The sequence below is a fragment of the Eufriesea mexicana genome, unplaced genomic scaffold (genome assembly GCF_001483705.2).
Source record: "Eufriesea mexicana isolate 0111107269 unplaced genomic scaffold, ASM148370v2 scaffold1303, whole genome shotgun sequence".
Classification (NCBI taxonomy): Eukaryota; Metazoa; Arthropoda; class Insecta; order Hymenoptera; family Apidae; genus Eufriesea; species Eufriesea mexicana.
The window spans coordinates 316,924-328,340 of record NW_016909433.1 but is presented as its reverse complement, the minus strand read 5'-3'; the positions used below and the strand labels follow the sequence as shown (position 1 = coordinate 328,340).

General features: G+C 35.1%; 3 protein-coding genes across 3 annotated transcripts; 2 read left to right on the top strand and 1 right to left on the bottom strand.

Moving 5' to 3' along the window:
- Positions 1-10: 10 nt before the first annotated feature.
- On the top strand, positions 11-1,299 carry LOC108547849 (protein OPI10 homolog). Its single transcript, XM_017900542.1, has 3 exons — positions 11-151; positions 532-661; positions 730-1,299. Exons 1-3 carry the CDS (start codon positions 116-118, stop codon positions 1,158-1,160), a joined length of 597 nt encoding a protein of 198 aa, XP_017756031.1. The 5' UTR covers positions 11-115; the 3' UTR covers positions 1,161-1,299.
- Positions 1,300-2,025: 726 nt separating this feature from the next.
- Positions 2,026-8,714, top strand: LOC108547846 (myotubularin-related protein 3). The gene is given in 16 exon segments (XM_017900532.1): positions 2,026-2,475; positions 3,292-3,642; positions 3,727-3,913; positions 3,982-4,099; positions 4,102-4,123; positions 4,226-4,427; positions 4,517-4,707; positions 4,819-5,014; positions 5,090-5,275; positions 5,374-5,538; positions 5,730-5,980; positions 6,100-6,339; positions 6,497-6,794; positions 6,919-7,020; positions 7,208-7,392; positions 7,542-8,714. Coding segments are annotated over 16 exon segments (3,066 nt in total). The 5' UTR covers positions 2,026-2,419; the 3' UTR covers positions 7,858-8,714.
- Positions 8,599-11,081, bottom strand: LOC108547851 (gustatory receptor for sugar taste 43a). The gene is made up of 7 exons (XM_017900544.1): positions 10,394-11,081; positions 10,076-10,292; positions 9,621-9,972; positions 9,394-9,483; positions 9,031-9,305; positions 8,819-8,977; positions 8,599-8,733 (listed from the first exon to the last, which is right to left on the bottom strand). The coding sequence occupies exons 1-7, from the start codon at positions 10,567-10,569 to the stop codon at positions 8,617-8,619; spliced, it is 1,386 nt and encodes a 461-aa protein (XP_017756033.1). The 5' UTR covers positions 10,570-11,081; the 3' UTR covers positions 8,599-8,616.
- Positions 11,082-11,417: the final 336 nt, after the last annotated feature.

Below are 11,417 nucleotides of genomic sequence, written 5' to 3'. Positions count from 1 at the left end.
AAACATCATTCTCGTGGTGGTAAATGTTTGGATGGTGTCACGACATTCTGTTTGTACCGAACATTTACTGGTATAACGCGATAAGTAGAAGGCGGTAGAATGATCTAGACTCGACATGAAGATGCTTGGTATAATCGTATCTGGTCGGCTTGTAAGTATTAACGTTTCGCAGTGCAAATACCGACATTGTATTTCATTTTCGATGTTAAACTGTCAATTAAACATAATAGTTCATTTACCACGAATGTATTAATGTTCATAATTAAGATGTATTTTGTTGCTCTTTCCCAGTTTCCTATTCTTTAAGAATTGTGTCGTTTTGTTTGGTATCTTGTTTTTATTACCTTTCAGTAGTGCCCCCACCTCACTCCACCCTGTCGTCAGCTTGTCACGAGCATCTTTACATCTAATCGAACATGTTAAATGTAATGTCGACGAATTCAGATTTTTTTCAAATTTCAATCAATAAACCCGAATTCCACAAAATATATGTACAATATGCAATTATAAATGTTACATTTTAATTAACAGGTGCAAACGGATTTTCAACAGATAGGAGAAAACCAGTTTTTAATAACAGTACCTGATGCAGATAATATAAATCATATTGTGGTATTTCTCACGGGTACTATACCATTTCCAGATGGTACTGGTGGTGCAGGTATCTATCATATTATCATAATATTATAAATATTATGGTACATAATTACTAAGTATTAGTTTTCACAGTGTATTTCAGTTGGCCAGATTCAAATGCTCCACCTAACTGGCAGTTTCTGGGATACATTTCAAATATAAAACCATCTGCTATATTCAAGATATCAACTTTGAAGAAAAACCATGAATTTGAAAACAGCAACTTAGGAATTTTTGGTGTAGGAAAGATTTCTCATGTCGCACAAATAGGAGTTTCGGTTGAACCTATTGGAGCTATAGAACAACAAGCAGCTACTGTGACAGAGGCCACATCAAACTCATTTCTTGAATTTGTTCAAAAAATGATTACTAGTTTTTTGAATTATATTTCAAGTTTTTCTGTGACTCAGGCACAAATGACACCAAATCCCTCAGAAAACTTTGTACCGCTATCTGCTATTCAAGGATGGTACGAGACTTTTGAGAGGAGGTTACAGCAAAATCCAAATTTCTGGAAAGCATGATGAGAAGTAACTAACTCTTGATAGTTCGTTTCCATTTTGCATAGTGATGCGTCATTTTTCCACATTCATGCTTGCGTTTGTGGAGTATGGTGTACCGAAATGCATCGCATTGTGCGCGTAAATTAAAATTTTTTATATTTTCACTGAAGAACAGTATGATAATAATAAGAGTAACTATGACGCTGTCGCGTACCTTACTCAAAATGCAGAATTTGCTACCTGTAAGTGTTTAGCATAAGCATTGATCGCATTTTTAATGTTACTATTATGTGTATGTGTTCTATGAATTTACCATGAAAGAGTAGATAGCTATTGTATCATCCTTATTTCAATTGTTTCACGTTTTACAAACAACATATTCGCAAAATATTGTGAACATGTAAATATTTTTAATTTACGATAACATCAAGAAAAAAAGATAAAAAAGGAAAAAGACCGTTAAGATTAATTTATGATTAAGGCAGTATAAGTAACGCATGCGTCAACTTCCATTTTGTTCCTGAGGTTTGTCAACATCCATGGATAATTATAAAGCTAGAGTGTTCGGTTACAAGAAGAAAGTAACGAATGATTATTAAGAAATTTGCGCGACGATGCTGGTTATACTTTCACAACGTCAAAGTTAAGATTTATTAATATGTGTTCACACAATAAAATCTTTTCGAATATATTAATTATTTAAATTGTATTTATATTACCTATCTTTTATTGATTTTGAAAAGTGCTAAGTATTTTCTTGCATCGCAGTGACCAATGATTTAATAGTTTAGGAAATGATTCTTTCGTTGTAAATGGCTACTAAGAAGCATATCGAACAGTGGAAAAACGGCTTAATTTGTATATAGACTAATCTGTCAGTGTAACTTTCACATCGAGTAGAACGAGTATCTTTCAAAAAAATTATCAGAAACTGAATTCTTTATAGTGTTATTGTTTAATAAGTACTAAAAAAAAAAAGTAGAAGAAAAAAGCAAACAATTTAATTAATGGAGATCGCTCCCTGTGATACTGGCCATTCCTCTGAATTGCCGTAACGAAAAGTGATCGCGTTTGGATTGGACTCGCATAAGACTAGTGGAATCGTTTATCCCGTAAGCTATCTACGTACCTATTAAGAAAAATCTAAAGTAATTAGGTACTTGCCAAGCTTGAAATCAAAATTGCTATATCTATTTCTACGCGGAGAAATGCTTTCTCTCTCTTAATTGAGTAATGTCCACATTGTACTTCTCGTGTAAACGACTGTTCATGGATTTTGTATGAAGTATCAAAACGGTTGGATATCGTCCATCGCGGAGAAACTTCGCAATTCAAGGTGAGACATCATCGTTATTATAAACTTGTCACATTTTGTTTATTGTGATTCGTTGGGAAAAACACGCAAAAAATATTCAATCATTTTATTTGAAAATGTCTTTCTTATCTTTTAATGATTTCTTAGCTCCTTACGTACAATTTTGTTTAATTTAGTAATTGTGTGTAACTGAATCGGTTGTAACATCAACCTTCGACATTCGCGGATATGCATATATCGATTTAAAAGATTTTTACCGATCCAATGGATTTTTAATTTTTATATTATTTGAAAGTTTAACTACTTCTAAGTAAAGAATGATAATTTTCTTAACATTTGTATAAATTTAAATAAACATTTTTTTTATGAAATAAAACGAATGAATTATGTAGACAGAATATTTTTTCACAAATAGTGTATTTTTGCTCTTTTACCAAGATATTTTTGCATATGAATCTACTCCAAAATGACATAAATCAATAAACGATAATAAACATAAGTCCTTTCGTTTATATTATATCGACGTCTCGTTCATTTCCTATCATATTATTTCGAATAAGTTTAACGAATTTACCGTTTAATCGTATTTTAAACGATTATGCACTTAACAATTGATAAAATATGTAACACTGTAATTGTTTACAAATTTTTGATAACGTATATTTGCGATTACTTGAACTTATTGAAATTATATATTAATAAATATGTATTTTAATATGTAGTAAATAGCTAAAATTAGTAAATAGCTGTGATAAGTTGGAATTATCCAATTTCACATTATGCGTATAAACTATGTGAGTAAGGTATAGCCCGCAATTAGAATTTTTCATGTTCAAGAAGGAGACTCAAGTTTGTATATGATGTGTCACATAGAGAGGAGATGGAGAATTCTGAAGAGCCAACAAGTTTGCAATCCATTTGTCATTTACATGCTTCGGAGTTATTTCCAAAGCATACACATTTTGAATGCGAGGATCAAACACTTATAGTTCCATTTACACCTTTGAGTGGGGAATCTATTGTAGCACTTGGACGTACATCGGATGGAGTGTTGGCTCTTTCTAACTACAGACTCTATTTACAATTAAGTCAGGCATGTTACAATATTCCATTGGGTTTAATAGAGCAACTAGAAGTTAAAGAAATTTTTTTCCTACATATTGGTTGCAAGGATGCTCGTTCTCTGAGGTATGACACTTTATGTCACGAAACTTATAGCATTTCTATTTTATGATTCCTATTGAAATGTCAACTATAATTTAATACCTTTAGTTGTGTCTTTGCCACGAATGAACATTGTTTGGAGTGGTTTAAACGATTACATAAGGTGACTTGTCCACGAAAGAGTATAGAAGATATATTTGCTTTTGCATATTATGCTTGGTCTATAGAGGAAGGCAAAGATAATTCCAAGTTAGGAAAAAATAACATATCGTACAGTGCTACTTTTAATTCAGAAGTAAGTGAGTAGTAACTATAAATAAGGTACAATTTAAGTATAATTTAAATGTTTTATGTGTTTCTTAGGTAGAACGATTAAAATTTAATTTGCATGGTACATGGCGCATAAGTCAGATTAATAAAGATTATCGGATGTGTCCATCCTATCCACCGTTACTTCTGGTTCCTTCTTGCATTTCTGATGATAGATTCCTGCTGTTGTTTGGAGGTACTTAGAAAGAAAACAAAATAAGGAAAAAAGAAACATATTTAGGTTGATATGATTGTTTTTTTATGATATGTCACATACTTGTGTTTCATAATTTTAAAGGCATGTGAATAATGGTGCAGTAATAGCACGAAGTAGTCAACCAGAAGTTGGATGGCTTGGTTGGCGAAATTCGGGTGATGAAGAACTTTTAAAGGCCCTCTCGGATGCATGTTCCTACGATAAAGGTGAATCAACGATGGTGGATTTGTCTATCACTTACCCCGATACTGGTGATGATAGTGTCACAACAAATAATACAAAAGTAAGCGTCTAGTTAGACAAAGTTTTAAATTCATAAATATTTCGAAGCTGTATGGTCTTTTGCAAATTAATAATACGTGTTATTTGTAGAAAGTCTTAATCGTGGACGCTAGGTCATATACAACTGCTGTAGCGAATAGAGCGCGTGGGGGTGGTTGCGAATGCCCCGAATATTATCCTAGTTGCGATATACAATTTATGAATTTACCAAATATTCACTCGATACGAAAGAGCTTTCATGCGGTGAGACAGTTGTGCGCGTCGGATGCGGATCAACCAAAGTAAATAATATTTCGCTTATTCGCTCATTTTCTTCTTTTATTGAATTTATTTATTATTTGAATCGAATTCATTCGAAGTTCATATTTTCTGATCTTTTTTATAATATACAGTTGGCTCAGTCTTTTGGAAGGAACACGATGGTTACAACATATGTCTGGATTATTACGTGCTGCTGTGACTGTAGCATCGGCAATTGAAAGGGATGGTCGTCCGGTACTGGTGCATTGCAGTGATGGCTGGGATAGAACACCACAGATAGTAGCTTTAGCACAGATTCTTCTTGATCCTTATTATCGGACTATGGAGGTAGGTTCAGGGTACTTTCTTTTATTTTGTTTTTATTTACAATGAATAATCCTTTCCTTATTCTGTCTTACTTAGGGATTCCAAGTTTTATGTGAGAGAGAATGGTTAGACTTTGGGCATAAATTCGCGGATCGTTGCGGGCAAACGGTTGGTTGCGAAGATCCAAACGAACGATGTCCAGTATTTTTGCAGTGGCTCGACTGTGTACATCAGTTAATTCTACAATTTAAGTGCAGTTTTCAAATGTCTTCTGCATACCTCGTAAGTAGGCAGAAATTCACGTGTATTTGTATAATCAACCCATTTAATTGACTATTAAAAAGTGAATTATCATCATACTAATTAGTTATTGATTTCAGGTGAAACTTGCACAACATACGTATTCTCAGCTTTTCGGCACATTTCTTTGTAATACGAGACAAGAAAGGTTACAGTTAAGAATACGAGAACGTACATTTTCGGTTTGGCGTTTCCTCAACTCCAGTTCATTCGTAAATCATTTATACTCTCCTTTAAAGAATCAAGTAAGATTTTATTAATCACGTATATTAATCGTAATAAATGTGTTACTCACTTACTTAAGGAACGTTTATTTTAATAACATGCATACATCATGTCTTATTTCCGCATAAATTTTGGAATATAACAAGTAACTGTAATTTTGAGTATTTACTAATAGGCACACTGCTCATTAAAGTATTTTATTTATTGCTAGGTATTATGGCCAAGTTGTAACGTACGTGACCTCGTTTTATGGTCCGAAGTATATTTAGGTTCTATGGAATCTCCTCTCGGTATCAGAGATGATAAACAAAGAGTAACAATGATAGATATCGAGGGTGGTGAGAGTGATGAACCAGAAGGGCAAATGACTAAAACTCGTTCGTATGGCGATCTTATGCACACCCCTGATCATGCGGCCTATCTTCATCGTCGACTAAGTGATCCAAGCGCTTCAGTGGAAAAGTAATTACTTTCATTTGATTTTTTATAGGATATAGTGCAATAATGTTTATTGCGTGAAATTCGCATTTTTAAATTCAAAATAAAGGAAATGTATCGTCATTTAACTAATATGATTACAGGAAATTTGACTCTTTAACGCTCGAGACAGAAACGGGTGAAAAACCTACAAAACACGCAGAGAATTGTAAAGATGATGATACAATAGAGAAGAATATAACGGAGAGTTTGGATAATACGAAACATTACACGACAACGACGCAAACTTTGAACGATTCTCCGGTGAATCCATCTGTAGATAGTTCAACAGACACACTAATACCCAGCAACGATTCTTTACTCGGTACAATCGATAAAGAAACGTAAGTATCATCGTATATTTGTATATTCCACGATATGAGCGCGAACTTGATAAACTAATTAATCAGAAAACTCCGAATTCCGAAATTTGAAATTTAAAAGTAGAGTCGAGAAACTAAATTCGACTCGAACGAAACAACGAAAGTTTTTGTCGAGCAGCAAAACGGAAAAAAATTCACCACCAGACATCGTATCTCCATGGACCGAGAACAATGCAACAAGTCGAATCGGTTGCTCTTGCAGTCAAAATTACAAACATAACCACAATGAAGGTAGTGACGTAAGCGACACCAGCGCACCGCAGATATCAAGAACACCTAGTAGCGTTTGTCCAGCTTCACCAATTTATCAAGATACGGTACCAGATAATCCTGAAAGATTGGATGATGTCGATGGTCTTCCTTTTATACATTGTGACGTTCAGATGCGTGTGCAACAGATTATCGTGGAACATAAGGTATTAATTTTGGTCAATTGAACATAATAATAATAATAATAATAATGAGGAGGCATTTAGAGTTGGACGATTATGATGTTTCCTTTCCTTTTCTTTTTTTTTCTTTTTTTTTATTACTTTTCAGTTGAAGGAAGAAGCTTTAAGGAAGGAATTACATACGACGAGAATGGCTCTGATCAAGCAAGTTTGTAATCATAATGCAGAGATCGATCGCGTTGATGATATCGTGAGTTGATTAAAAATTATTCCATTCAGAGTGATCAAGACTGATATTATCGAAAAAAAAAGTATAGTTTTTCTAATAAAAAGCAAATGCACGCACACACGCACGGAAAGAAAGGAAAAAAGAGAAAAAGAAAAATTGTAAATAATCAAAGGAAGGAATGTGGATTCAACGTGATCGCTTGTTTCAGGGATCGTTACCCGATTCAGTTGGAAGTACTGGCGATCACGGAGAATCATTACCTTCGGACATGTCATGGGAAGCGGTGGAGGAATTAGGTCCTGCTCCTACTCTTTGGGTACCCGATCACGCGGTGAGTCGATGCATGGGATGTGATACGGAATTCTGGCTGGGTCGGCGTAAGCATCATTGCAGGTACGCGACACGCAGAGTAGTAGCATTTGCAATATCGTAATGATTACTTAGTAATGTGTTTGGATGGAATAGTTATATAACACAGCAAAGTGTAGAATTAATACAAGAATATAATTTTACAATTTTGCTCATTTGCTTATTTATCTCAGATGCTGCGGTAAAATCTTCTGCGCGGATTGTTCCGAGAATTCGACACCACTACCTAGCGAGCAACTATACAATCCTGTTAGAGTTTGTAGCGAGTGTTTTTCACGACTTCACCGGCACACGAGTCCTTGTCGGTGTAATGCTCGTTATCAGAGCAAAGGAGAAAATGACGCGGAGATCTCGTCAAATTCTGAAAGTTTGACCACTTGTCAAAGATCGAAAGGTTTGAACCTGACGAAAGACACTTGCTGCGATAACTTATTGCAGGTTGTGCATCAGAAAGCACAACCTCCAGTTACAGCAGCTACGGTAAATTGAAAACTCTCGTGCGAGCGATGGAGCTCGACGAGAAATGTTCGTAGCATTCGGGTTTCTGTTTGGCTTTCGACGATGCGAGAAGTGTATCCTTAACATGATAAGTCAGCTGCGATACGCGTTCACGCGTTTATCATCTACATCTGTACGATGTGTACTACGACTAGATGTATATGTCGCGTGCGAGCCGGTAGCCATCAACACAGTTAGATACTTGGAGCGATCCAATATTTATTGCTAGAGTAATTATTTGTACGAGAAAGAATGTATAGTGCATCGGACAAAGTGAGAAAAGATGAGATGGTATACGAGAGGTATATACCTCCTACGTATACAAAGGAGTATAAGTTGATTCAACGAGGAGATACCTGGCTTCTTCGAACGAGACTATTCAAGTTTCCCCGTTTTTAGGTGACCTTATTCCCTTTTCAAAGATACAGCAAGATGAGGTCGAGGAATATTTTGGATAGGCTGTGACTGACGTCTAGTTCTAGACACCATATGAGGTGCGCTCTTAATTAAACATTGATCTATCGGTCGATGAAACAATTCGTTATTATTAGTAGTTGGATTACGATACGAGTAACCTGTATTTGTATATTATCGCTGTTTACGAGAATTGGTATATTAAATGTCATTATCGTAATGTGCGATTGTCTCTCTGTCACTCTCACTTTCTCTTCCTCTCTTGCTCGTGAGCATGCCTGCTCTATTTATTGTTTTTCATACAGTGATCTTCAATCCCACAAAATTCTAACGTGATTATACGTTTTTTAACGTCTGTGTTGCGTTTATTATGTTATCAAAATTTTTCTTCGTATCATCAGCATTTTGGAATTGTATCAGAATAACGAGATATGTTGTTACAACACCCGCAATCTAAATCATATGCGCACACGCGCAATACACGTTTTATATTATTTAAATATATTTATTTTTATACAAGTAATTAAAACACCCTTACCGACGTTATTAGATTTCTGTCCAACGAAAAGAGTCCGCATGCTGAAAACTCGAGAGGTCGATGCAATAGTTGAAGCGAAAATATTTCCAATTCTCGTCGAGCGTTTGCTTCAAAACTACAAGAAAGTAACTGACTAACGAGAACTGCTGTTCTTTTTCCCTAAAATCAGAGTATTTTTCAAATTTTTCTTCCCGTTTACTTTGTTTTCTTACCTCCGCGATTGTGAAATAGCTGGGTTGGACGATTATTAGCATTCTAGTTATGTGAAAGATACACCATCCACCTTGTACAACCAGAAATATCCATTCGTGTATTTCACCAGCTTGTAAAATCAAGAAGTAAGGCGTAATGACTAGATGTAATAGACAGGTTACAGTAACGGCCAATATCACAACTCCGAATGTACTATTTATGAGGGAGACTGCATCGCAAAGCGAAGAATGAACCAATATCAATTCGGATATGCTGTTTACATACATTTTGCTTTCTGCAAATATACGAAATCGGACTAATATATTCTTCAACTGATTAGTTTTTGTCGTGTTTGAATTTTATTAATTGTTTAACAAATTTACCGTCCAATCTGCGTGAGAGTCTATAGCTGCCCAGTACAAGCTGGCGTTTCGATGTAATGTTCCATCTTCTTTTGTCGCCAATATCGTCAACTGCTTATACGAGCAAACAAAATATATTTGATCGATTATAAACAAAATGTTTCAGTTATTTTATGAACGATAATACGAAATTACTTTTAAGAGAAACTTAATCGTCACGATGATGACTACAATTTCATTTTATTTACCTGTCTCGGTACATTTTCGGAAATAATCATTCGCATTGTCATTACTATTGTTGTTTGCATCGAACAGAGCTTTGAGGTTACTATTCAAGCGAATAAATCTTTGTCCTACGTTATACGTTGAGATAGTGTATTGGATTTCCGTTGAAATGATCACAGTATACATGAAGTATAGGGGCGCATAGTTGATTGGACCTTTGCCGGTCATCGTATTATTACTGACTCTCGTTTTACGGCTCCATGTATAGAAGTCTAGAATCGAGTTAACCCAGAGATAAGCGAGACTGCATACTGTTACACTAATCGTGAATCTTCGAGCTTTCTTGGCAGACGTTACGCCGATCTTTTCATCTACCTAAAATAAAACGAGCAGGTTCTGCTATGATGGAAGTGCAGACGCGTTTTATGCTCGAACTTGTTTCGATTGTTCATAAAAGTGATAGGACGTTCTCATTCACCTCGATTAATTTGTTTATGACGAGTTGCAGGTATTTCCAGCGAAAAGGGGAGCCAATGATACAAACCACAGTTAAACTCATTACTCCAAGCACATCGCTGAATGTTGCGATTACTGCTGTTCGAGATATTAATCTGGTACTATATTCCCAGCCGTCTTTCATATCTCGCCATAAACCCCAAATTTCCGCACTGAGCAGCAATATTAGCACACACAAACTACGAAACGCATCACGTGCGTCATATTATTCAATTTTGCATTAATAGAAACATTTTTACACTACCAAATGATCTGTCAACTGTTTACCGCTTTTTCTTACCTATATACGAGGTCTATGATATTTAAACGAGCCTGAAATCTTTCGGGACCATGTGTAAAAAATCTTACTGGAACCAAACCACATATTTTACCAAGGTAATATATTGGAAAGATTGCTCGGCAAAGGTCACTGCTGAATGAAGCTTTCCCTCTATTCTCTATTCGCTTTAACTCCATCTTCCAATTTTCCAATCGATTTTCTAAGTTTATGTATTTGCGAACGAAACGATTCGATCTATTTGTATTCTGTTGTCTTTTCACGCGCAATCGATCAAATGCACAAGGGGATCCCACTGTGAAAATAGAAATGAATTTTTAATTACTATCGCTTTTTATTTTCTTCACGTTTATTTGCTATTTTCACGTTATGTTACGCGTTTTACTTACGAGACACTTTAAATAACGAACGTTAGACGATGTACTGTCGATTTGGCATGGTTGTTCCAGTTTGCACACATTTCTGTTTCACATACATTTTTTTAAATATTATTAAAAAAAAAATGCAGATTAGATAAAATGGATTAGAAATATAAGAAATAATAGAACACCTACGTTACAATGCACCTTTCTCATAGAATAAGTTTCAAATGGTTTTAAACATGTTGCGAATGAAGAAGAAAATACTGCTTTACCAGTGTTTACTGCGGCACAATCTCTCTCCTTCTCTGACTTTTATAATCGTTTAAAGCACATTATATCAAATACTAGTCTTGGCTTTACACATTCATTCCTGTCAGATTGTTGACAGGTAATTATTGTTGATATCACGATATTGACTTTCCTGAGAAACAACACGTTTCTTCGTTGAACGCTTAATGGTATCATTGAGCGCGAGTGTTCATAACAGGTGTTCATAGATACATAAAGTTAGGTAGAAACTCCAAGTGCGCGCGCACGCTAAGAGGAAGAAAGAGAGAGAGAGAGAGAGAGAGAAATTTTAAACAAGTTATTAAGTTTAGAACATATTTTGTATTAAAAACTGGTAAATATAAAATGTAGGAGTAACTGTTTACCATGCAATATGA

Excerpts from the sequence above, each read along its gene's own strand:
- LOC108547849 (XM_017900542.1), top strand. The coding sequence starts at position 116 with ATGAAGATGCTTGGTATAATCGTATCTGGTCGGCTT. Across the intron at positions 152-531 it reads TAATCGTATCTGGTCGGCTT|GTGCAAACGGATTTTCAACA; the intron begins GTAAGTATTAAC and ends TTTAATTAACAG. Across the intron at positions 662-729 it reads AGATGGTACTGGTGGTGCAG|TGTATTTCAGTTGGCCAGAT; the intron begins GTATCTATCATA and ends TAGTTTTCACAG.
- LOC108547851 (XM_017900544.1), bottom strand. The coding sequence starts at position 10,569 with ATGGAGTTAAAGCGAATAGAGAATAGAGGGAAAGCTTCATTCAGCAGT. Across the intron at positions 10,293-10,393 it reads ATCATAGACCTCGTATATAG|TTTGTGTGTGCTAATATTGC; the intron begins GTAAGAAAAAGC and ends TGCGTTTCGTAG. Across the intron at positions 9,484-9,620 it reads CCGAAAATGTACCGAGACAG|TTGACGATATTGGCGACAAA; the intron begins GTAAATAAAATG and ends TCGTATAAGCAG.